The sequence below is a fragment of the Onychostoma macrolepis genome, chromosome 14 (assembly GCF_012432095.1).
Source record: "Onychostoma macrolepis isolate SWU-2019 chromosome 14, ASM1243209v1, whole genome shotgun sequence".
NCBI classification, from domain to species: Eukaryota; Metazoa; Chordata; class Actinopteri; order Cypriniformes; family Cyprinidae; genus Onychostoma; species Onychostoma macrolepis.
Genome location: NC_081168.1, coordinates 17,225,272 through 17,251,824, shown reverse-complemented (window position 1 = coordinate 17,251,824; position 26,553 = coordinate 17,225,272). Strand labels below are relative to the sequence as shown.

General features: G+C 35.9%; 3 protein-coding genes across 8 annotated transcripts; 2 read left to right on the top strand and 1 right to left on the bottom strand.

Annotated features, from left to right (window-relative positions):
• Positions 1-81: 81 nt before the first annotated feature.
• Positions 82-20,502, bottom strand: zgc:154054 (Alpha-1,3-mannosyl-glycoprotein 4-beta-N-acetylglucosaminyltransferase B-like). Of its 5 annotated transcripts, XM_058798565.1 has the most exons (16): positions 20,363-20,502; positions 19,455-19,585; positions 11,003-11,155; positions 10,798-10,929; positions 10,038-10,171; positions 9,208-9,254; positions 9,014-9,127; positions 8,859-8,934; positions 8,656-8,770; positions 8,064-8,194; positions 7,856-7,963; positions 6,298-6,491; positions 5,212-5,290; positions 3,466-3,541; positions 2,049-2,161; positions 82-832 (listed from the first exon to the last, which is right to left on the bottom strand). In XM_058798565.1, the coding sequence occupies exons 2-16, from the start codon at positions 19,483-19,485 to the stop codon at positions 815-817; spliced, it is 1,521 nt and encodes a 506-aa protein (XP_058654548.1). In that variant the 5' UTR covers positions 19,486-19,585; positions 20,363-20,502; the 3' UTR covers positions 82-814. The 5 variants fall into 5 exon arrangements, 4 of the variants coding, with proteins under 4 accessions (XP_058654548.1, XP_058654547.1, XP_058654549.1 ...); XM_058798564.1 differs by lacking the exons at positions 19,455-19,585; positions 20,363-20,502 and adding an exon at positions 12,300-12,440; XM_058798566.1 differs by lacking the exons at positions 19,455-19,585; positions 20,363-20,502 and adding an exon at positions 11,529-11,715.
• On the top strand, positions 12,348-22,307 carry LOC131553722 (matrix metalloproteinase-17-like). 2 transcript variants are annotated; one of them, XM_058798571.1, is made up of 7 exons: positions 12,348-12,467; positions 17,926-18,102; positions 18,192-18,318; positions 19,191-19,261; positions 19,476-19,625; positions 20,371-20,631; positions 20,743-22,307. In XM_058798571.1, the coding sequence occupies exons 1-7, from the start codon at positions 12,428-12,430 to the stop codon at positions 21,078-21,080; spliced, it is 1,164 nt and encodes a 387-aa protein (XP_058654554.1). In that variant the 5' UTR covers positions 12,348-12,427; the 3' UTR covers positions 21,081-22,307. The 2 variants fall into 2 exon arrangements, with proteins under 2 accessions (XP_058654554.1, XP_058654552.1); XM_058798569.1 differs by having other exon boundaries at positions 12,352-12,476.
• A 2,308-nt stretch (positions 22,308-24,615) lies between these two features.
• LOC131553725 (saxitoxin and tetrodotoxin-binding protein 1-like) lies at positions 24,616-26,056 on the top strand. The gene is made up of 6 exons (XM_058798576.1): positions 24,616-24,792; positions 24,903-25,045; positions 25,144-25,208; positions 25,290-25,400; positions 25,483-25,587; positions 25,870-26,056. Exons 1-6 carry the CDS (start codon positions 24,676-24,678, stop codon positions 25,935-25,937), a joined length of 609 nt encoding a protein of 202 aa, XP_058654559.1. The 5' UTR covers positions 24,616-24,675; the 3' UTR covers positions 25,938-26,056.
• Positions 26,057-26,553: the final 497 nt, after the last annotated feature.

Here is a 26,553-nt window from a genome sequence, read left to right as displayed (position 1 = left end):
GGATTCAAGTCTACACATATTCCACCTGAGTTTGGAGGATTGCTCCACCTGCTCTCGTCAGAGGAGTGAGGAACTGAGTCTCATAGAGTAGCATTGCCTTTTTCTCCTCCACCCTTGCTTTAAATTGTGAATCTGCAACTGAATGTGTATCTCCCTCTTTCACAGGGTTACCAAAGGTGTTCGGAAGGACAAATCAACTAGTGTTTAAACATGCAAAGCCAGAATTAAAGCTGAAATGTGTACATTTTTATGGTAAACATTTCCTATTCTGGCTTGATTCATTGGCAGGTTGATGTTCTTAGTAAGTGTGAACTTTAGTGTAATCAAGTCTTATACAGTAGCACTTGTCGGGATTATCTGTCTGTCTTTTTCTAATTATTAAAATTAATTTTGCAATTCCACTTGATGATGCTAGGGATGAAAAAATAAAAATAGAATATAAGAGCAGAAGTTGTAAATTGGTATTACTGGCATTTATTGACAAAGCCAAATATTTCAGTAATTCAGTATAATATGAAACACTGTCAAATCCCATTTGTGTGGTCCTTTTTTTTTTTTACAACACAAAACAATAATTTAAATAAAATAATTTAGAAAAATGAATAAATCAACACATTCATGGTCCACAATAAACAACAGTGTAAACACTTTTTTTTGCTCTCACGTTGATGAGGAAACATCCTGTAATTTAGTATTATGTTTCACCTCAAGATGGCACACTGCAATAACAGTCCTTCAAGCAAAGGGAAGTTCCTCCAGCAGGAGGGATTACATGTTACCGTGTGGATCAAATTTCTCCTCTCTCCTCAGCTCATCAAACTTTAATAAAGATCTGTCAGAAAAAGAGACGTGACTTTTAAGCAAACCTTAGATACTGTGTCACAGCTGCAAACAAGGCTATTGAAAACTATCAGCGGGTTACAGGATTCACAAAAGGATTCTGTTCCTCAAAAAAGCCATTTCATTTATAGACAAGACAGATATTTTTATAGTTACACAGAAATATTAATAAAATGGAGACTACAATGGAAAACATAGTGAGGGTAACTTAATGGCATCTACTGAAATAGCCTAACGTGAATGAATTTCCAAGAATTTTGCAAAACATATTCAAATTAGATATCTCTGATGACAGATACTTTTGCCCCTTTCATTTTTAAGCATTGCTGGGTTGATCTCCTAAATAAAAATATATATTTTTTTCTTGTAGGGAAAATCTTGTATCTTGTATACATTTTTTGCATTGTAAATTACACATTTACAATTTTTAAGTATATAGATGTTAAACTGAGCTATTGGCATTTTTGTACATTTACCTGCACTGTTATTATTTATGCATTTAATAATAAAAACAGTTCAATTAACAGATTTAAGAAATAAAAAAAGCAGATTTAGCATATACAATTTGGACTAACAAAATTCAAGTTGCTGTGCTTATATAAAGGCAAGAAATGAAAGAAATATGTTGAAACTGAAAAGTGACTTATCAAAATCACGCCTTGAATGGTCAATAAAATAAAAGATTAAAGTTTTCTGAATAAATAGTACTTAAATAGTGCTATAGATAATGACAATCTACCCAAACATATACTGCAATAAAAGTCCTTGATTTATAATGACATGAAACTGTAAGACAATGTTTCATATGAAGGAAAATACTTTAAATAATAAGCTGTGGAATCCTAAACTAGCTTAGCATTGTTTTAATAAAAGACCCAATAAACCACCCTAACAAGCCCTACAAGTGCTTAACTGGTTTTCTTTGTCATACAGAGGCCTTATGACCTCTTCCTTACTTTCATTTGATTTATTGTAAACACTTCACAAATGTGCTAATAAACCACTTTTCCTTGCTGTATTTCCCTGGAGATGTGTCAACAAAACTGGGTTGGGTGTGTTTTTTATATCTTCATTGCATTTCTGTGAGTTATAGCTTACTCATGTCAGCATAGCTTTCTTTGAATTAAGTGACTGTTAGCTCAAGCCCTTCCCGATTAGGTGAGGCCTGTTTCTAAGGGTTATTTATAGATGCTAGAAATGTGGCTCACCTCACTGAGAAGGACCCAGACATCAGAATCAGAGTTAACCAGGAGTCGCATGGCTGCTATTTCTCCTAGTGCTCCATCCACTTCTCCCTCAGCCACTCCATTCTTGAAAGAACCTAAGAAAACAGACATTTATAACATCACAAATTAAACAGAAACCACATGACCTCTTTCAATCAACAGATTGCATGATAGGTGCTTTAAACCACATTCTGATGCTGGTTTTCACACTCACACATATCCTGGCCTCAGACAATGGCCAAGCATGCTCACATTTTTACATAACCACATTTGAGCTCATGTTTCTTACCAAAGGGATGAAAACAAAGCGAGTGTGTGTATTACAGACATGCACATGCATACTTGTTTGATCATTAACATCCATAAAATATAATGTCATGGCTGACGCGCCATTAAATTAGATCCACAAATTAGTAATGCTCATTCATTACAGAGTTTTCATGAAAAAAAAAAAAAAAACATTTTAGGGGTTGATTCTAAAACCAGCTAGATTTCCTGATTCTTAATTATTGTAATAAAGTTTAGATTTCCGTTTCTTCCAATATAACAAGTCCTATACAGTATTTTAAAGAATAAAACTGTCTCTTATGCTCCTCAAAACTGCATTTGTTTGATTAAAAAAAATCACAATAAAAGCAGTAATATCATTACAATTATTATATTTTCATATATTTTAAAACAATTTATTTCTGTGATGGAAAAGCTGAGTTTTTAGCAGCCATTTCTCCAGTCCTCAGTGTCACATGATCATTTGGAAAACATTTGAAAATACTGATTTGGTGTATAGGAATAATTTCTTATCATTATCAATGTTGAAAACAGTACTACTTAATATTTTTGTTGAAACTGTGATTTGATTTATTTTTTATTTTTGGTGAATAGAAAGTTCAAAAGAACTGCATTTATTTGGAATACATTTGTATTCCTTTTATAACTGCCACTCCCTGCTGAATAAAAATAGTTTCTTTCAAAAAACCTTTGAATGGTACTGTAAAAATTTAAAGTTATTTCAAAAACTGTTAATGAAACCGACATCACGAAAATCTTTCAGCTCTTTGATGGAAAAAACAGAACCAGTTCTGAACCAGTTTTTGATACCCAAAGCTAAAACTTATGTTAACAGACATGTGTTCACAAGCCACGCTGGCCAACTCATTATTTAGAGTTTCCTGTAATTATCATGATTATTGTCACAACTAGTTTTACAACAACTCTTATCTAACTAATATCACCACATAGTTTTTTATAATGTATCAAAGTATCACTTGCAGTACTTGAAATTCTTAGTTCACTGACAAACAAATGATTGCACTTCATATACATGTATTTATGCAAAATCGTACAAATGAGTGACAGAAAAGGAAAGACAAGAAACAGGAAATCAATGATGGTTGAGTACCTATCTGAACAAAGCCATCGGATGAGGGTTTACAGCAGGCTAATTCTCCTCTAGTGACCTTCTCTTTCACAGAGTTCTGTAAAACACAGACATGTACCTGTCAACACTTTATACTTCAATGCAACTGAAAAAAAATATAGACATATCAGGAAGTATGTATGAAAATCCTCGACTAACAGGTTTGAGGTAAGGTTTGAATATAAACACGATCTCAAAGGCTGCAAAGAACACAAATTTGGTTTTGGGTGTCAGTTTTCTGTTGTCTTAGAAGTGTTTACATGGATGGCATGCACAGGACCAAGGCCCCATCGTGGCAAGCAAATGAATACAAATGTACACTTAGAAAAAGGGTGTAGTCAAATACGTTCTAAGATACAATGCAATGTCTAAAGCTATGACAATTCCAACATTGACACAAACTGAATCCATTTTTCAGGCAGCTTTGGGTCTGGAAGTATTTAAGGGATTTCAAGTTATTTAAGACATTAAAGCACTTAAGGGGTTTAAAAAACTATTAAACAGAGAGTCATGAAGCAAACCAACCAGTTCTGGGATGAACAACAATAAAAAAAAGTGAACAAAGATTGTGTGCTTATCTTTTTTGAGGGAATGAATTATAGTCCCATAAATCGTAACAAATGCCGTAATCAAATCAAAGATATCAACACAATATAAAACTATTAGTGAGTGTACTAAGTAGGGAGACTCAATTACGTCATTTACAATGTTTCATAGGAGAACGTGGTCACTGCTGAGCACTTTCTCCCAGATTTGTTGTGATTCTCTGATTGGTGGATCATTCTCTTCAGGTTTCATGGGTAGTGTAGTCCTTCAACTGGAATATGGCTGTTAATAATTCGTTTTGAGCTTTCTTTTTTATCAAAGAATCCAAAAAATATGGTATCTCGGTTTCACTACAGCTGTTTCCTGTTTTGAACACTGATAATTATATGTTATGAAATGTTTGAGCACCAAATGTGACCCTGGACCACAAAACCAGTCTTAAGGTGTCAATTTTCCGAAATTGAGATTTATACATCATCTGAAAGCTGAATAGATAATCTTTCTATTGATGTATGGTTACGATAGGACAATATTTGGCTGAGATACAACTATTTGAAAATCTGGAATCTGAGGGTGCAAAAAAAATCATAATATTGAAAAAAAATCGCCTTTAAAGTTGTCCAAATTAAGTTCTTAGCAATGCATATTACTAATCAAAAATTAACTTTTGATACATTTATGGTAAGAAATGTACAAAATATCTTCATGGAACATCTTTACTTAATATCCTAATGATTTTTGGCATGAAAGAAAAATGTATAATTTTGACCCATCCAATGTATTTTTGGCTATTGCTACAAATATACCCCAGCGACTTAAGACTGTCCAGGGTCACAAATCAGCATGTCAGAAGGTTCATGTGACACTGAAGACTGGAGTAATGGCTGCTGAAAATCCGGCTTTGCCATCACAGGAATAAATACATTTTAAAATACATTAAAATAGAAAACAGTTATAGTTCACACTATTACTGTTTTAACTGTATTTTTGATGAATGCAGCATTGGTAAGCAAGCTTCATTCAAAAAAAATACAAAATCATTCTGCTCTCCCAAACATTTGAACGGTAGTGTATATAGACCTTTTTTTTAATTTTTTTTTATTGTTGCTCTTTATTTGCTGAAAGTAGATCTGTCACTTTTGAGCGCAATGAATTGTCGATCACTTTTGGCATGACACTTACATTATTAGGGAGCACCTCCACTGTTGTGTTGTAAAACCTGTCACCATTTGTCTCAATATTGCCAGATCGAAAAAAGTACCTAGAAGATTGTGGAACAAAAATATAAAAACATTAAATCAGTCAATGGAAGTTTCACTGTATGTCCACACATGTCCCTGTTGAAAAATCCAGCATATGCTGGTTAGGTATGTTTTGAAGCATGGCTGCTGGTTTGAGCTGGTTTAAGCTGGTCATGTACTGGTCCTGAGCAGGAGCTAGTTGCTTAGGACCAACTCATGACCAGCTAAGAACCAGCTAAAACCAGCTAAGGACCAGTTTAAACCAGCTCAAACCAGCAGCCATGCTTCAAAACATACCTAACCAGCATATGCTGTTTTTTTTCAACACGGCTGTCAACACATTGTTTTTGTTATCCGAGTTGAAATGTTTCTAATGCCACAGATGCGGTTGATAGAGTTACAAACTACAAAATGATTAGGTGGTTTTGTAAGTTATGCATGTAGCTTAAACAATCCATTGTTTTTGTAGCATCAGTGGAATTTGTTTAACAAGTCAAAGAGTCGGTCTGTTGCATTTTCAAAAAAACAACCAGGAATTTCTCTGGGCTCATTACATCACTCTTTGTCAAGTGACAAATGCAGACAGCTGGGTACATTTACACTGCCACTGGGTTTTTACTTCTATTTATATATCCACGTAAAGAGATATTTACAATGCATACTATAAGCCGTGGCTGCTGAAAGACAGACTCCCCTAAACATATCAAGCCATATCGAGTTTACCTTCACAGGTAAAGGGATAGGTTACCCAAAATATGCATATGTGTGACTTTTTGCAGAACACAAACGAAGATTTTAAACAACACTGGATTTGACACTGAATAAAAATGGTAACACTTTTCAAAATATCCTCTTTTTGAGTTCTGCAAAAGAAATAAAGTCACAGCTTTGGAATGACAAAACAAATGATGACTGAATTTTCATTTTCTGTTGATACACAAACTGGATATACAAGCTGGAACTTTAGCAAGATTGCTTGTTGCACTTTGTGTACTCATCAAATGAATTTCCTGTACTGGTGTCTCACCCTTTGACAGCTTGAGGTGTGGTAAAAGTAATGAGAATGTAATCTCCTCTTTTAGGTGTGAGGCCCCAGAAGAAGTCTTCTCCATTGTAAGCTCTCTCCAGAGTGTGAGACTGATATTTCTCCAGACTGCTGCTGAGTTCTGCTGGTGGGTTATAGTGGCTTTTGAACAGCACTTGATTTCCAAAGTCTTTATCCTGTAATCACATAAAGACACAGACATACACATAAGTGTTGTTCCAAAACCCAGTGAACCTAATAAGTGAGCGATTTGGAACGCTCTACATAGGTATCATGTGAAGTGCACAACTGTGCAAACTGTGAGAGTCCGGTCACTTCGGTTGGTCTGGCTGTTGATTTAGTGACAGGATCCTGTGTTGTATTGTACTTGTGTGAGAGTTCAGGGATTGTTCTCTGGGCCCTGCATTCTTTTGTATATGTATTGTGTTTGGGGCTTGGTGTCTGGATCGTGACAATCCCGTTTACTTTGGTTTCAGTCCTGAGATCCTGACATTCAGGCTCCGGGCACTTTCGTCTGTCTTGTATCTTGTTTTCTGTTGAGTACACACTCATGTTTATATTCGCTTTCTGTGTGCTCTTCTGTCTTGAGAATGTGTTTGGTTCTTTTATGTTATTTTTTATTTTTTAAATAAAGACTTTTTTAGTACAGTTTGGATATTCTGCATTTTGGTTCTGTTGCAATACCTGATACCTGAAACTAGCTAGCTTTCAATGAAATTTCTGCACACATTGGGAACTTTGTTTTGCAGCACTTTTAATGGGACTGTTTCTTTAAAGCTGAAGTGTGTAATTATCTTGGACATTAAAATCCTTCCTCATAGCCCAGTTTATTTTTCAGAGGGAACTACATGTAACTCACTGGTTGGATGACTTCCCAAAACACATAACAAAAGTAAATGAAAAAGAATAATTAAAAAAAAGAAGAAAAAATAAAAATAAAAATGGTGCCATTAGCACACCAGAAATGAGGCACTTCACCTTTAAGATGAATTACATGAGTTGTGTTATTATGAATTTGTAAGTCATCATGGAAATAGAACGCGCTAATATAAATAATGCAAATGTCCTGTTTGCAATGTAGATAAGCTGTTGTCTAACCCTACAGACCTATTAGGGTCTGTTGGGGAGTTTAGGTGGTCACTATTCTACAAGAAATTCATCTCGCATTATACTATTATAGTTTTATTCATATTTTGAATAGGTTTTCATTTTTTTATTCCCCATTTTCATTTTAAATTTAGTTAATGTTTCATTAAGTTTGTTGTGTTTTTTTTTGTTAGTTTATTTTTTATATTTAGTTTTTATAAATGTTTTTTTAACTCATTGAGTTAAACTAAATGAAAATGAGAAATTTCGCCTTGAAAACTAGCTGAAATTGAAAGTGTTTTATTTATTTGTATTTTTTTATTTCAGTTAATGTTTTTTAGTTCAAATAACATTGTTTTTATGGTCTCAGTTTTAGTTTTCGTTAATTAAAATGAGACCTTTAGCACATACAAAAATGAAAATCTTCATACAAGGAAGAGGAAGTTTGAATTACCTTTAAGTTTTGAATTTTACCAGGCAGTGAGGAATGCAAACCAACATGCTGAAACAGGGAGGGTTTGTAAACTCTCTTCAGTTGGGCCTTCTCACTATTGCAGTGTTTCTAAGTGCAATGAATTATAACAATAAACAATGAATGTCTTACATCAATCTCACAAATAAATCAATAAACAAAAATAAGTAAATATTATATTCAAACTTACTAAATCTTTTTCTGGGTTACACACTTTAACCCACAGGATGTGATCGAGCAGCCAATCAATTGGCTTGTCTTTGTGAAACATCAGGAAGAACTCCACAATCATTGGCAGATCTGATGTGCGGAAAAGCTTGCCTAAAATATGAAAAGCGATATACTCAATTTCATGCTAGGACAAAAATAGATTTGGTCATGAGAGACACTGACAATGTTCCTTGAAATCTGATGCTACTCTGAGAAAAGCAATTTGATTATTTGAATAATCAAGAGGATCTGAACTGAATTATTTCAAAGGCAAATATGTAAATATGCAAATGCTAGCAGAAGCTGTGCTTGTTTTTTTTAACAAAGGGGACTCATATTTCCTTCCTTCCTTTTTATTTCTGACCTTCTTGACATCTCATCGCTACTGCAAAAATAAAGACCATAAATTTGCATTCACAAATGAGACTGCACGACAAAAAATGAACATCTGGTCCAGGTGTTCAAATAACAAAACAGCAGACAAATGAAACAACTGATCAAACAGAAATGGTGGGAGAAAAGAAGTTAGAAAAAGACAGGGCATCAGTGAACGGAAAGGACAAGACACTGACCAATGAATCCCAGCTGGGAAAACTCCAGGAAAAGCCACTCCTCGGAAAGCACCTGCTCTATATATTTTTTCATGGACTCAAAGAATCCTTGCTTTGCTACAATATCATCCTCAAGCTGAAACACATATGTACAGACTCAGACTGATAAAGGCAATGAAACATAGAGCTAACAATGAGTTGTATGACAGTGTCTTTGGCATTACCTGGACGTAGTATGCGCCCTTAGACTGTGCATACAGCATGAGGAAACTGTAGTCAAGGTTCTGCTTGGTCCTCCATCTATGAGCAGTAAAACATGCTTCACAATTAAGACACCATCTATTTCAAGTTACATTTGCACAAGAGGTGAATTTCTAACCTGACTCGCTCCTTGGGGTCTCCAAACGTTTCCTTCAGGTTACTTAAGTCTGGGTAATAGTGAGGAGATGGAGAGATCACCTCTATCACTCCGGAACTGACAGCATCTGGGAGACTACACAGAGTCAAATACAGTGTTAATAGCACAGCGAAACATCTCTAATGAAGCAGATGAGTAAATAACAAAACACTCACTTGGTCTGTACACTCTGTGCAACAGCATTCACAAATGTTGCATTTGTCTAAGAGAAGAATGAAAATACATCTCAATGAAAATAACAAAAGAACACTATCGTTCAAAAGTTTGGAATCGGTATGATTTTCAAAAAAAAAAGAAATGAATACTTTTAAGCACGGATGCATTAAATTGATTACAAGTGACAGTTAATGCATTTAAAAGTTACAAAAGATTTCCATTTCAAACAATTGATGTACTTTCTATTCATCAAATTTATTACAATTTCCACAAATAATATGACTATGAAGACTGGAGTAATATTACGCTGCTGAAAATTCAGCTTTGCCATCACAAGAATACATTACATATTAACAAATCGTACTGATTCCAGACTTTTCATCCATTGTGTATATTGTAAATTGATTGAAATAAAGTTTACAATCAGGAATAAAGATGAATCTGCACACCTTCAAACCAAAAGTTCAAGATCAGTAGACCATTTATGCATATTGTAACACATTTTAGCTACAACTAATTGTATTAAACGAGCCCAAAGATTCGCATTAGATCAGATCAGCCAGAGAAAAGATGCCTACATTACTTTTTTGCAAAAAAAAAAAAAAAAATCTGTGAAAGCATTAGGGAGTAGGAACTTTTCTTTGTACACAACACCAATCCCTGGTTAAAAATCAGACTTAACAACCCATAATATAAAATGGCTCGACAGGAAATAATTAAGGAATGAACTGATATAGAACCATAAAGTTTGATACAACCGTACAAGAGCAATAAAACAGATAAAGCCAGGAGAGATATAGGAGGACAAAGAACACAAGTAAATGGTTACCTCGGCAACAAAGACTACAATGACAATATCTTTCCTCTCGGCAGTTGAAAGGTCATATAGGAGAGACTGGAGTGTGTTCACTAGATAACTCTGTTTCTGCCTGTGCACGGTTGGTACTCCAAACACCAGAGACACTGCGTAAACAGTTAAAACTGTGGGTCAGCTTGTCTTCCTATGGTGACTGCATTACGGTGGTTATGTATGTGTAAAGCTATTAGAAACTATAAAACTGACAAAGTAAAAGAAACATTATATGTTCAATAATTAAATAAAACATCATATTACAATATATCATGGAAAAAGAATAGTGCTAATGTTTCAGTGAAGAGTGTTTTAAGGGCCAATTAGGCTTTCAAATAAAAAGCTGCAACTGTGATGCTTTGCTGCTTTCATAACACTCAACAGACAATTGAACAATGCATAAACAATATTTGCAGTGTAACAGCAGCTATAGCTGATTTAAGAGACACATGAAAGAAAAGAGCCAAATTTAGTATGCAAAGAGGTATAGAAAAGAAGGCCAATCAGAATTCAGTATGCAAACATTACAATGATATCTTTGCCTGTGGTTACATTTTGTGGATCGGAGATTAAGATCTTAGCTTCTTATGCAAAGATACACTTGTTTTTTTCCTTAATAGAAGTTTAACACAGTAAGACATCAATATTACTTATGACAAGTATGTTTAAATCAAATGAAATTGCTACATTGCAAGCATTGTAACAATACGATCACAAAAAATGTTAATGGGAGACAGACCTCCAGTGCGTCGCTGCCCCAGATGAACGATGGGTTTCAGACTGTCCACGTGCTCCTTCAGGTGAGGCAAGTAGATGTAGGCATTAGGCTGCGAAGGCAACAAGTGCCGAAGGACCCTCTCTTCTAATAAAGCTAAAATGGCAGATAAAATACTGAATAACTGTACAGACACAAATATTGCAGCAAGAAATGTGCTTGGACTCACCTGAGGAGTTGCTGATTGTGAGATTTGATGGAGCAATGCTGCGGTTTTGAAGTTGACCAAGCACTTTAAGCAGCTCTTGTGATAAGACCTCCCCTCGATGTTCTGCCCGCAGTAACCTCTCATAGATCAAATGCAGCTGCGATGGCAAGTTAGCTGATACACAGAATTCCAGTCATCACTTGATGTGAATTAAAGGCTGAAAACAAGTTAAGTTAAGCCTTGCAACAGCATTTGTGGCATAAGGTTGATCACCACAGACAATAATTAGTTCTAAAAAGAATTAGCTTGAAAAACGGAAAATCATGGTTCCTAGAAGAACTTACAACGGAAATGTACATATGGTGCAATTTATATCAATCATCATGTTTAATTGCCACCTAAAGAAACTCAAAGCTGCTTCTGGTTTCTGCAAACAACACTTCCTCCAAACACAAGCTACGCCATATAATTTTAAGGAGGCCTGTAGTGTTTTAGGAAGTTTTGTAATGTTGAATAGATGCAGCAATAGATGGTATATAGTATATACTCATCTCTGTTGAGAAGCTGCAAAAGTTCCTCTTTGCCGTGATGAATTTTGTTGTTGTTTGGCATAAGATTTCATCTAATTCCTACACTGAAGCGCAGGGTTTGTCAGTCATGTTACCTTTATAATACAATATAATATAGGCTTATATGTGACCCTGGACCACAAAACCAGTCATAAGTAGCACGGGTATATTTGTAGCAATAGCCAACAATACATTGTATGGGTCAAAATGATAATTTTTCTTTTATGCCAAAAATCATTAGGATATTAAATAAAGATCATGTTCCATGAAGATATTTTGTAAATATATCAAAACTTCATTTTTTATTAGTAATATGCATTGCTAAGAACTAGAAATGTACAAAATATCTTCATGGAACAAGATCTTTACTTAATATCCTAATGATTTTTGGCATAAAAGAAAAATCTATCATTTTGACCCGTACAATGTATTGTTGGCTATTGCTACAAATATACCCGTGCTACTTATGACTGGTTTTGTGGTCCAGGATCACACAAATGTAAAGAATTCCTGCAATACCAGTTTGTTCAGCACAGGAAGGTGAGATTGCACGTCTGACTAAAGAACTATCTAACTAACTAAACATGTCATAGAATCTCTCAAAAATTTATCTCTCAACTCCTTCAAGTCCAAAATGTCAGTACATAAATTGTCAAACATTTAAAAAAAGAAACATGTTAATAAATGCAAATTCCGAATAATCAATCCAAATATTTCATAGGCCATCCTCACAGGCCGGTCACGCTCACCTGACTTTGACGTGTGCCAGGAGGTTAACATAACCACACATACAAAACCCGCGAAGAAGAAAAGTTTGCCATGCCAGGACCTCATCTCATCTCAGTCCACAGAAATGCCAGAATACTAGGCTACTCGTATGCTATTGAGAAGAAGGCAAAATCCTCAAGATATAACAAGTAAGAAAGGTTAGTTGCTGCTTCTTCCCCGCGACGTCTGGATGAACTGGAAAAATGTCACAATTTGACGAAAATCCTTCTGAAATGCATCCTACTTTCTGAGATTAGGCCAGCTACACGAATTGTCACGGATCGTGTTGTCAGTTGATGCCACACGAGGAATTTCGCTGTAGTCCGTTCACACCTTCAAACCGCAGCAGCTCCACCCTCCACCTGTCCGGTTTATGAATATTATTACAAACCCTGCATATTCATACAGACCATGCATATTCACGACGACGCGGCTGACAATAGTGTAGTATTCATTTTTACACATTGCGTTTAAACGTCTGTCAGATTATTTTCCCCCTCTATATCTATTTGTCTCGGATTTTGATATGGTAATATTATGTGTAGGCTATCTGCTTCAATATATCCCGTGAACTGTAAATCCCAAAGAGCGCTATTACCTATTATTATCTAGGCCTGCCTAAATAAAAACACATGGGCATTTTACATTACGATATAACGTTATTACTAAGTAATAACGACAATACAAGAGAACCTTCTAATTCGGTTCTCTTATTTTATAGTGTAACGTTAATCATGGAAATATTTACTGGTCACAGTCAGGTATTGGTTTGGTTTAAACTGGTTTATCAGTTTCTCGGAGCTGTTCTTCATCTGTGAAATTTAATTGAATGGTGACTGTCATATAGGATTGTATGTGGAAAAAGTGACACCTAGGGGTGCAATCCCTAACAACACTGAAAACGTGAACCTGTTACTAGTTTTGCATTAGCAGTTTTGGTAGTTTTCTTACTAGTTTTGCATTAGTCATGCGTTATGACTGTTTGCACTGTTCATTGAGTTCATTTTGAGACACCTTCACGGACAATCCATCTCCCCATGATCTGTTATAGACAAAATGAATCTGTAAAATTCAGACTTTAAGATCTTACTCCACCAAATGTAAGCAACTTAGTTAATTCATTTAAGAATTATTAATTTAATTAAAAAAAAATTCAATATACAGTAAATTACATATAAACGTGTATATACACAACATATGAGGTAGGTCCAGAAACTAGAAGAAATTGAAATTAGAAATTGAACTGGAATTGAAAAGGTGTTCTCAGTTGAGTTCTGAATGGCACAGGACCCTGCTTTTAAAATTAGTCACTAATCATAAATTCTTCATCATAAACTACAGGTTGTTCTATAAACCATATGAGTTGTTCAACAATCTTAATTTGTATCATGAGCAGCATATTAGTTTCACCACGGTAATGCATATTTGACCTAGTTTTGATAGGAGGTCTTTGATAGCATCTGCATTTAATACTTGCACAGACTCTACACAAGATGTTGCTTGTTCTTATAACTAGATGCAGTTGTTCTTGCTCAATCATACAAAAGGTATTAGAAAGCTGTATAATATTTTTTTTAAATGTACTTACGTACTTACTTTTGTAGTTATCTTCCAGGGTTAGTGGTGTTACGAGCTCTTTGCAGTCTGGTAGACTTGCCTGAATTAAACTACACATGCAGAGAAAAACAGTTGAGATCACCAAAATACTCATTATGAAACTTAAAGAAGAAGATTGCAGATTATTGTGCTCTGTAGATCAAGTAATAGTCCAGTCATATCCTCTCTCTCTCTCTCTCTCTCTCTCTCTCTCTCTCTCTCAATTCAATTCAGTTCAGTTCAGTTCAATTCAGATGAGCTTTATTGGCATGACTTGTATTGCCAAAGCATTATCCATTACACGAATAAGGAACAAATGGTCATATTATAGGGTACAAGGGGGCTAAAGGTGCCCCGGGGTAAAAGGTGCCTTTGATATTATTTTCATCTAAACCACTAGATGACACAAAAACGTGGTGTAGGCTAACACTTTTTAAAACATCCGCTTTTCAAGATGCACGTGTATATCGTCTGATCCTTGATGCCATCGCGCAAAGTTGATTCTGTGCTTACTTGATCTAATATTTTATGTTTTTTAAAATGTTGTAGATTTAAGTAGCAAATGAGAATTTTTGTCTATATAAAATATTTGTCTATATTTTAAGACAAAGGTCTTCTTTATGATTTTCAGTTTTGTTTAAGATAATTAAAGCAACAGTTTTTAAATAACAAAAGAATATGTAAAAGTATGGTATTTGGGGTAAAAAGCTGTTGGAGCTAAAGGCGCACAGTAATTAACATGATAATTAATAGATCGCTGACTTTTCCATTTGTTGACATGAATTGGTTAGATTCAGATGGTAAATATAATATATTATGTTGGGTGTCCATATTAGAGATAATCACCATGTTTAGAATGAAACCATCATATTTAAAAATATGATATTAATCATATTATATAATAAACTATCATTTGTTGTTACTGTCACAGTGCACACAGCGGGGAGAAACGAGGAACACTCAGACGAGGATAAAAAATTCAAAATAATAGTCTTTAATGATAACATCAGGGCAGGGCAAGACAAGGCAAGGCAAGGTTAACACAGACAGGAACACCGGGGAATAACGAGTAGACCAGACAAAATCTAACTAAACAGGCAGGAACTAAATACACATGACAATCACTGATAAATACTAAAACACGGCTGGACAAGACTTAACTAATAGTCACCCTTAACAAGGACAGGAACAAGACCAAATATGGACACAAGAGGTGGGAACACATGACACACACGACAGAGGACTGACAGTTACTACTGTAAATATATTCAATTATTATTGGATCTCCTTCAATACTTTAAGAATCTTTACTTATTAAAATGATTTTGTTTCTGTATTTTAAAATATATTTTTATATTAACATTTTAATGACATTTTTCAAAATAAGCAGAAAATAGTACAAACTCTATGCTAAAGTGATTGTTTTGAACAAGTATTAACTTAGACATTATTTTAAAAAACAGTATTTTAGCTGAAGTATTTGTATCAATACCGTGGGCCTTTTACCCCGTGCTGGTGGGCCTTTTACCCCGTGTGTGGGGTAAAAGGCCCCCCTTGCCCCCTCATATATTTATACGATTTTTAAAGAAAATAAACAACTTGAATGATTTATTTTTACACAAAATCTGTTGCTCCATTAATGTTCAATACAACGTATATATTTTTTTCTGCAATTATACATTTTAGGCGCAATTAATAGCACATTTTTTCTTAAGGGGGGCCTTTAGCCCCGTTGTACCCTACATAAACAAAACAAGAATAGATCTATAAAATAATTAAATAAGTACATGTATACTTTTTCTTTTATTTCCACAAACAAGAAAATTTTTTAATATTTAAGACATTGTTTAAAAAAAACAAAAAAAAAAAACTTTGTACAACATGTAAGAAATTATCTTGCTTCAGTTTGTCCACTGGCTCACAGTCTTAGTTTGAGACAGGCTGACATATCTTGCTGCTGTTGTGATCATTTTGGAATTTTCCCCTAAAATGTGACTTAATTTTTCTGCATTTGGTGATGCCATAAAATTTGGTTTAATTTGTTGGAATTTCAGGAAATATGTAGCTCTAATGTTGTGATAGTACACAGTGCAGAAAGAAATGTTCCTCTGTTCCACCTCTTTCTGTGAACACAGTCTCTGTTCTCGTGGCTGCCATCTTTGTCTGTGCTGTCCTCTCTCTATAGCCAGACAGTGATCGCTTAGTCTCTCTTTCTCTCTCACTCTATATGATGCAATGGTTTCTGTGAATACCACTTTGGCCAACTGGGATATGCTGCTGACCTTGAGTCTTTAGAAATTAGTACAGTCCCAAAAAACATTTAATGTAAAAGGTACAAATGTGAATTTATTTTCACCGCATATTAAAAACACACAGGAGAATGAATAAAGATTTATTTTTTTCCCCCACACATTGTTCTTTTTGTCATGGTGGTCCTTACAAATTTTATTGCAGAAAAGGTAATGGCATGTATTATTGATCGGATTTGTCCAAATCATTTAAAATCATTTGAGTTCATTTTTGTCCCTCATTAATGTACACACAGCACTCCATATTGACAGAAAAACACAGAATTATTGACATTTTTGCAGATTTATTAAAAAATAAAAACTGAAATATCACATGGTCCTAAGTATTCAGACCCTTTGCTCAGTATTTAGTAGAAGCAACCTTTTGATCTAATACAGCCATGAGTCTTTTTGGGAAAGATGCAACAAGTTTTTCACACCTGGATTTGGGGATCCTCTGCCATTCCTCCTTGCAGATCATCAACAGTTCTGTCAGGTTGGATGGTAAACGTTGGTGGACAGCCATTTTTAGGTCTCTCCAGAGATGCTCAATTGGGTTCAAGTCAGGGCTCTGGCTGGGCCATTCAAGAACAGTCACGGAGTTGTTGTGAAGCCACTCCTTCGTTATTTTAGCTGTGTGCTTAGGGTCATTGTCTTGTTGGAAGGTAAACCTTCGGCCCAGTCTGAGGTCCTGAGCACTCTGGAGAAGGTTTTCATCCAGGATATCCCTGTACTTGGCCGCATTCATCTTTCCCTCGATTGCAACCAGTCATCCAGTCCCTGCAGTGCCTGGTTTTCTCCACACATACCGCTTAGAATTAAGGCCAAAAAGTTCTATCTTGGTCTCATCAGACCAGAGAATCTTATTTCTCACCATTTTGGAGTCCTTCCATGCGGGCTTTCATGTGTCTTGCACTGAGGAGAGGCTTCCGTCGGGCCACTCTGCCATAAAGCCCCGACTGGTGGAGGGCTGCAGTGATGGTTGACTTTCTCCCATCTCCCGACTGCATCTCTGGAGCTCAGCCACCGTGATCTTTGGGTTCTTCTTTACCTCTCTCACCAAGGCTCTTCTCCCCCGATAGCTCAGTTTGGCCGGACGGCCAGCTCTAGGAAGGGTTCTGGTCGTCCCAAACGTCTTCCATTTAAGGATTATGGAGGCCACTGTGCTCTTAGGAACCTTAAGTGCAGCAGAAATGTTTTTGTAACCTTGGCCAGATCTGTGCCTTGCCACAATTCTGTCTCTGAACTCTTCAAGCAGTTCCTTTGACCTCATGATTCTCACTTGCTCTGACATGCACTGTGAGCTGTAAGGTCTTATATAGACAGGTGTGTGGCTTTCCTAATCAAGTCCAATCAGTATAATCAAACACAGCTGGACTCAAATGAAGGTGTAGAACCATCTCAAGGATGATCAGAAGAAATGGACAGCACCTGAGTTAAATATATGAGTGTCACAGCAAAGGGTCTGAATACTTAGGACCATGTGATATTTCAGTTTTTCTTTTTTAAATTGCAAAAATGTCAACAGTTCTGTGTTTTTCTGTCAATATGGGCTGCTGTGTGTACATTAATGAGGGGAAAAAATGAACTTAAATGATTTTAGCAAATGGCTGCAATATAACAAAGAGTGAAAAATTGAAGGGGGTCTGAATACTTTCCGTACCCACTGTATATCCAGTATTGATAATAACCTAATTCAACATGTGTGCACATTTATACACAGCAACGGAGGGCACAGATCTGTTCACTGTGCTAGTGCACGAGCTTGGTCATGCCCTCGGACTGATCCATTCATCTGCACGTCAATCTGTAATGCGTCCATACTACCAGGGGCCCCTAGGAGACCCACTACACTTCAGCCTGGGACATCATGACCTTCAACACATCACAGCTCTTTATGGTAACTGTCATTAAACACCTTGTTTGGAATCTCTGTTTGGCAATTACTCATAGGACCTTTTCTGCATGTGTATCTGTTTGTGAATTCAGGTAAGAGTGGAAACCATGTTCCAACTGACAAACCTCTTCTCGTGACGGAGGCTCAATTGCGTCACCGACATGGCGGAGTACACAGACTCACACACATGTACAGACACGCTCATAGCCATTTGGACAGGTAAGAAAGGATCAATTAAACCTTTTGAATTCAACATCAAATTAAAATCAAGCTTATACTAATGCATGTTCTTTATTGTGACAAATACTGGAAAACACATAGAAATCTGGACAGATTTTATAGGAATAACTGGATAAAAACTGGACATTATATACTAAATGACAGAGGATCTCACACACTACCAGACTTTATTGTGAAAACTAGTGTGCATGAGCCTCGTTGGTAAAAGGCACATGACAAATACATTATGTGTTCTAATATGGGCTAAAGTATGTTTGATATTTGAAATCCATCAACTCTGACTGCCCAAAATCTGCAGACTGGCTCTGACTTTCGCCAACAAGTACTGAGGAAATATGTGAACAAGAGTCATGTGTATTTATGCTTTAACATAGTAACAAAGTACCAAAGTAATGTAGTAACGAAGTAAATTCTGAAAACTGTTTCATGCTGGCTTTAAAGGCAAAAGATGTTTAAAGGGATAGTTCACCCAAAAATGAAAATTCGGTCATCATTTTGAAGGATGTTGGTAAAACAGTTGCCGATAGCCATAGACTTCCAAAGAGTTGTTGTTGATGTTTTTCCATACAATGGAAGTCAATGGCTACCAGCAACTTACCAGCATTCGTCAAAATATCTTCTTTTGTGTTCAAAACAGCAGATAAACTCATACAGGTTTGGAACAACTTGAGGGCAAGTAAATAAGGACAGAATTTTCACTTTTGGGTATATAACTATACCTTTGAATGTTCAAAGTCATGTTTCTTGGTTGTTTTATTTTTTATTAACCAAAACAAGTTTGTTTAAATGTTCAATGCATGAAGCATGAAGAGAAAAATCATATATTTTGAAATGTCTATTTTTGTCTTAAGTTCTGTGGATCGCTGTAACACCAGTTTTGATGCAGTTGCTAAGATTCGAGGAGAGATCTTCTTCTTTAAAGGTAGATACTTGAAGCTTTTAACTAATTTATGGAGTTATTTAATATATTAACACTTCCTCCACTTTTAGTGTTGTCATCTTCTTTGTACACTTGTTATTGTAACACTCTTTATCCATCCAGCCAGTGTCACCATTATGTGCAAATGATTTTTTTTTATATATATATTTCTCCTAATTTTTTATGTCTCTCTTACCTTTCTTCATGCATTTTGCAGGGAAGAACATGTGGAGAGTGAGCAGAGGTGGTCTGGTGTCAGTCAGGGCTGTTCCTGTACACAGACTTTGGTCGGCTCTTCCTTCGTCACTTCCTCCACTGCGAGCGGTTCTGGAAAGACACACAGATCATGCCATCATCTTTATCAGTGGTCAGTTTCCCAGCACAATCACATCACAAACAATTGTGCACCACACTTTTGAAAGTTAATTTATGTAATTTAAAGAGATTTATTTTACTTGGCCCCAGTGTAGATACAGGTGCATCTCAATAAAGAACCAAAGACTTAAACTACTTCAGTCTGTGTGCATTGAATTTATTTAATACACGAGTTTCACAATTTGAGTTGAATTACTGAAATAAATGAACTTTTCCACGACATTCTAATTTATTAAGATGCACCTGTAATTATAATATGGCAGTGGCTAAGTGCATATTGGGTAAATAGTAGTAAATTACAAAGTGTAAATAGTAGTAAGATGCTATTTTCACTTATAGTGTAAATGGCATTGGATGCTGTTCATACTTAGTGGCAGATACTATTTTCACCATAATGTATTGTAGTACAGTTACAGTATAAAACATCATGCAGTATTAAGTTCTGATCTGTGATATGCAAAGAATGGGGTCAGTAAAAGTGGATTCAAACTCGAGTTGATCATCTTTACTTTCCACACCACTATTCCTGTTACCAGATGGGTTTTTTTTGTTATATTGTCTGGTGGGCAGAGCTAGACTAAATAGCCTTTGTCAACAAGATGGGCTATTTGCACTTACTGTAATCTTATATTTTCACTTAAAACACATTTGCTATTTGCTATTTCCTATTTTTATGTGCAAGTTTTCATCAGTTACACCAAAGACTTGACACCGCTCTACTAAACATACATGTGCAGGTTCCCAGGTTTGGCTTTTTAAGGATCTGTCACTCCAAGAGGGTTTCCCTCAGCCTCTGTCTACTCTGGCTCCTGAGGACTCAGAAGGAGGGTGGCAAGGTTTGCACTGGGACCCAAAGCAGGGTGTGGTGTGGGGGTCTGTGAGAGAAGATGGAAAGAAAGGAGAGGAAAGCGAAGTCTGGAGAGAGCTCATTGAAGAAGGAGTGAATGGAATTATCATGGAGAATGACGACGAGAGAGAAAGGACTGGAGACTTTAAGGGTGTGATGCTTCAAGACCTTTAGTTAAAAACACATTATGCTGCATTGTGAATATATGTGTGTGACAGTGTTTTAGAGCGCTACTGATTTTTGAATTCTCTATCTCAATCAGGTTCAACCTACCTTTTCAAAGGCAATTCCTACTGGAAATTTACTCACCCAGGCTCCGCCCCTGCAGAAGGATACCCTCGGCTTCTGGCCACTGATTGGTTGGACTGCCCTCAGCTGTCCTCTTACAGCCCTGGCGACATCTCTTTGATCTCTCACTATGGTCAGCAGGAGCTTCGTGAGCAGAAAGGGCAAAGAATAATCGACCAGATCATTCACAAAGAAAAAACCGAAAGAGATAACCCTCTTCGCTGGGACTGTCCATGTCTAAACAGTGCAGTGACTCAAAGTGGACCTATTTTACTACTGCCCATTTTATTTCTGATCACTGGGGCTTGTTAATATTTTCCACATCCAAATTTACACAGTCATACATACCCCAAAATAACGTTTTCCTTGACTTCCAATCTCTAACCAAAGGAAGTGACTAAAATAGTTAGTAAGAAGATTTATAACAACCATTATACTGAGATTAAATTCTAAGATTAAAAAAACTTCATAGTGTTGTTACATGCAGTTTTACCAAACAACTGACTTTCTATCTCTGTTAATTCCTGTTTTAGTTGCTAAAACCCCTTTTAATGCTATCTTTCATATCAAAAGTCATGCGGTACATCAACAAATGAACCGATGTTAATGATTTACAGTTCAGAGTCTGTCAGCTCACTAAAGATTATGGAGACCTCAAATAATATTGTGCTATAATTTAGATGTGTAATGATATATTCATACAGTATTTTGATTATGACGATGCAGAGAGCAAATCTCATAAAATAATGTGATTTATTCATAGTTTTATTTGCTTTTTCAAATAACGTACTACCGGGCAGATGGAAGGATCTGTAAAGATCAGTAAAGTGTCATTTATAGAACAAATTGATTTCTATTGAAATTAAATAAAAATGAAAATGCTGTGTACATTTGATTTAATATATTTAATGGATACTATTATTATTAATATTTTATAAATAACATTCTCAATTTTCTTTATTTTACTTTTTAAATGTACCTAAAGATTGTACCAATAAAAAGAAAAATAAGAACATTATTTTATTTCACAATTACTTGCATATTGTGTCACCTCAGGAATTACCTGATCCCTAAAGTCCATAATTTTACTGTTTAAATCACTTCAAGTTACTGGCACCGGCATCACAAAAACAGCAAACTGTTGCACCACTTCTGAACATCCAGATGTTATGTGATAAGTGTCACAAAACAAGGCAGGAAACAACAGGTGAGTGCAAAACAAGATGGTTTATTGAAGGAGCGGGAAACTGGAACATGAGGAGCAAGGGCAGGTGAGTAATCAAATAGAAGGATAATTTCAGAGTTTTTAGCTGTGCACTGATGGTGTGTTTCAATGACAGGTTCATTGGAGAGCGCAGAGCAGGAACTCTGGAGTCGGTGGTGAATCAGATGGGAACCAGAAGGTAAATCAGAGCGAGGGCGTCCAGAATAGTCCATGTAGGTGAACAGTGGGGGGTGTTTATAGTGTGTCTTGATTGGTGACAGCAGGTGCGGGTGATCAGTATGCAGGTGATTGTCCTGGATGGTGACTGGAGTGATTGTGACGAATCCCTGACAATAAGATGTTCTATATAAAGTACTTGATCTCCAGGTGATGCAGCATAATAATCTGAAATCCTCTTCTGAAGTTCTACAATGTATACTTTGGTGGTCTTGACTGCAAAAACAATGCACATTAAAACTGAACTTTTTTTTTTTTTCTTCTGTTATTGCAGAACTCTGTGATGTGGTCAAGCACAGCTCATCTGACCAGAAGCCAAGTTTGGACAAATCGGATCAATAATGCATGCATGAACCATTTTTATGCAAACAAAATTGTAAGAACCATGACAAGAAAAACAATATGTGAAAGTAAAATTGAATAAAGAATATTTGTTGTTCATCATTGTGTGTGTGTGTGTGTGTGTGTACCTGTTACTTGCTTGAACTATTATCAGATAATAAAAATTGTTGTATGTTCAGTATTTTTTTTTTTTAAATGTACTTAAAGATTGTACCAATAAAAGAAAAATAAGAACATTATTTTATTTCACAATTACTTGCATATTGTGTCACCTCAGGAATTACCTGATCCCTAAAGTCCATAATTTTACTGTTTAAATCACTTCAAGTTACTGGCACCGGCATCACAAAAAAGCAAACTGTTGCATCACTTCTGAACATCCAGATGTTATGTGATAAGCTGTTCTATATAAAGTACTTGATCTCCAGGTGATGCAGCATAATAATCTGAAATCCTCTTCTGAAGTTCTACAATGTATACTTTGGTGGTCTTGACTGCAAAAACAATGCACATTAAAACTGAACTTTTTTTTTTTTTTTTTTCTTCTGTTATTGCAGAACTCTGTGATGTGGTCAAGCACAGCTCATCTGACCAGAAGCCAAGTTTGGACAAATCGGATCAATAATGCATGCATGAACCATTTTTATGCAAACAAAATTGTAAGAACCATGACAAGAAAAACAATATGTGAAAGTAAAATTGAATAAAGAATATTTGTTGTTCATCATTGTGTGTGTGTGTGTGTGTGTGTGTGTGTGTGTGTGTGTGTGTGTGTGTGTGTGTGTGTGTGTGTGTGTGTGTGTGTGTGTGTGTGTACCTGTTACTTGCTTGAACTATTATCAGATAATAAAAATTGTTGTATGTTCAGTATTTTTTTTTTTTAAATGTACTTAAAGATTGTACCAATAAAAGAAAAATAAGAACATTATTTTATTTCACAATTACTTGCATATTGTGTCACCTCAGGAATTACCTGATCCCTAAAGTCCATAATTTTACTGTTTAAATCACTTCAAGTTACTGGCACCGGCATCACAAAAAAGCAAACTGTTGCATCACTTCTGAACATCCAGATGTTATGTGATAAGCTGTTCTATATAAAGTACTTGATCTCCAGGTGATGCAGCATAATAATCTGAAATCCTCTTCTGAAGTTCTACAATGTATACTTTGGTGGTCTTGACTGCAAAAACAATGCACATTAAAACTGAACTTTTTTTTTTTTTCTTCTGTTATTGCAGAACTCTGTGATGTGGTCAAGCACAGCTCATCTGACCAGAAGCCAAGTTTGGACAAATCGGATCAATAATGCATGCATGAACCATTTTTATGCAAACAAAATTGTAAGAACCATGACAAGAAAAACAATATGTGAAAGTAAAATTGAATAAAGAATATTTGTTGTTCATCATTGTGTGTGTGTGTACCTGTTACTTGCTTGAACTATTATCAGATAATAAAAATTGTTGTATGTTCAGTATTTTTTTTTTTTTTTTTTTTTTTCTTCTGTTATTGCAGAATTACTTGCATATTGTGTCACCTCAGGAATTACCTGATCCCTAAAGTCCATAATTTTACTGTTTAAATCACTTCAAGTTACTGGCACCGGCATCACAAAAAAGCAAACTGTTGCATCACTTCTGAACATCCAGATGTTATGTGATAAGTGTCACAAAACAAGGCAGGAAACAACAGGTGAGTGCAAAACAAGATGGTTTATTGAAGGGAGCGGGAAACTGGAACATGAGGAGCAAGGGCAGGTGAGTAATCAAATAGAAGGATAATTTCAGAGTTTTTAGCTGTGCACTGATGGTGTGTTTCAATGACAGGTTCATTGGAGAGCGCAGAGCAGGAACTCTGGAGTCGGTGGTGAATCAGATGGGAACCAGAAGGTAAATCAGAGCGAGGGCGTCCAGAATAGTCCATGTAGGTGAACAGTGGGGGGTGTTTATAGTGTGTCTTGATTGGTGACAGCAGGTGCGGGTGATCAGTATGCAGGTGATTGTCCTGGATGGTGACTGGAGTGATTGTGACGAATCCCTGACAATAAGATGTTCTATATAAAGTACTTGTTCTCCAGGTGATGCAGTATAATAATCTGAAATTCTCTTCTGAAGTTCTACAATGTATACTTTGGTGGTCTTGACTGCTCTTTTGGGCCTGTTTAGTCTGAGTCAGGCATCTCTGCCAGACTGTAAGGAGCTCATAACACCACTAACCCTGGAGGATGACAAGAAAAGTGTAAGTGCGTTATTAATATATTTTAGAGCAAGTATTCTTTTATAGTATTAACGCTACTGGAGATTATATAAGGATCTTAAATTTCACAACTTCTTTTCTCTTCCAAATAGATCATGGGTAAATGGATCTTCCTTGAAGGCATAGCTGATCACCACTTATTTACAGATATCCTGAAGACTGTGAACAGCTCATGGGTAGAGTTTGGACCAAGCACTCTTGCAAACACTTTAACCGTCAGCCAAGGGAACATGCTGTAAGACTTTCCTGTTTATAACATGTTTTGCTAATCTGAATAAATTTTATGATGATGGCCAGCATTCTGAATCTGGTCTCTCTCTCTCTCCCTCTCAGAAAAGGAAAGTGTGAATTTAGCACCATCAACACAATTTTTAAAGATAATACTTTTTATGCCGATGGTAAGTTAACAAAAGCTTATTTCAGGTAATACTCATGGGTACTGAGCACTAATGAATGTTATGCTGGTGTTTGATCCACAGAGAATGACACAATATCAGAGGGCAAGTTCCTGCCATCCTGTCCTGACTGTACCACCGTAAGCTTCATCAGCCAATTCAAAAATGAGACCATGAAGTCTCTGTACTTTTTCAGTAAGTCACAAAATCCATAGATTACATGTTAAAATGATGTATTCCAAGACATTCATTTTTTTTGTCATCTTTGCTCCCGCAGAGAGAGAGAGCAACTCAACTCAGTCTGACATGGACACCTACTGGAAGCAAGCCGAGTGTCTTGGATTCAAAAGAGAAACCCAGTACTCCTATGATGGAGTAACAGGTCAGTTTGAGTTTCAAGTTCTTGTAGTTTTCAATGAAAGCAACAGTTATTAGTAGTGATTTTGAGAAAACAGCTCCAGGTCTTGTGAGAATCAATATCACACATGTATAAAACATGATTTCAGATACAGCTGTTACAGTTAAATCTGTCAAGAACATGTCCAAGTCATAATTTAACCCCAAAATCAAAAAGAAATCAGAATTAATTGACTCAATTAATTGCAAAAACAATGCACATTAAAAACTGAACTTTTTTTTTTTTTTTTTCCTTCTGTTATTGCAGAACTCTGTGATGTGGTCAAGCACAGCTCATCTGACCAGAAGCCAAGTTTGGACAAATCGGATCAATAATGCATGCATGAACCATTTTTATGCAAACAAAATTCGTAAGAACCATGACAAGAAAAACAATATGTGAAAGTAAAATTGAATAAAGAATATTTGTTGTTCATCATTGTGTGTGTGTACCTGTTACTTGCTTGAACTATTATCAGATAATAAAAATTGTTGTATGTTCAGTATTTTTTTTTGGGATTGTCCTCATTTCTAAAGGCTCATGGTCATTCTGACAGGTCAAAGTCCAGAGTTTTGCCCACTCAATTCATTTCAATTAACTAGAATTTACAGAACCGGTTGCAGCACTTCAGGAAGGAGGGGGGGAAAAAAGAAAAGAGAAATCCAGTTAACCAAATGTTGGAAAACCAAAAATAAAGTTGAACTAATTTTATTGCTTGGGCTTAGTTGAGAAGACATATATTACGTCTGCACAAATATATTTTAAAAACATTAAATAATGGTCATTTTCAGAATGCTAAATGTTGACTAAACTAATAAAAACAAATCCAGCCAACATGGAGATCATCCGCTCGTGCACGAGCCTGAGTGACTTCGTGGGAGAAACAGTGCCGCCATCTTGTAAAGTTCACGTGTCCGGTATGTCAAGTGGCACTTAAAGGGATAGTTCACC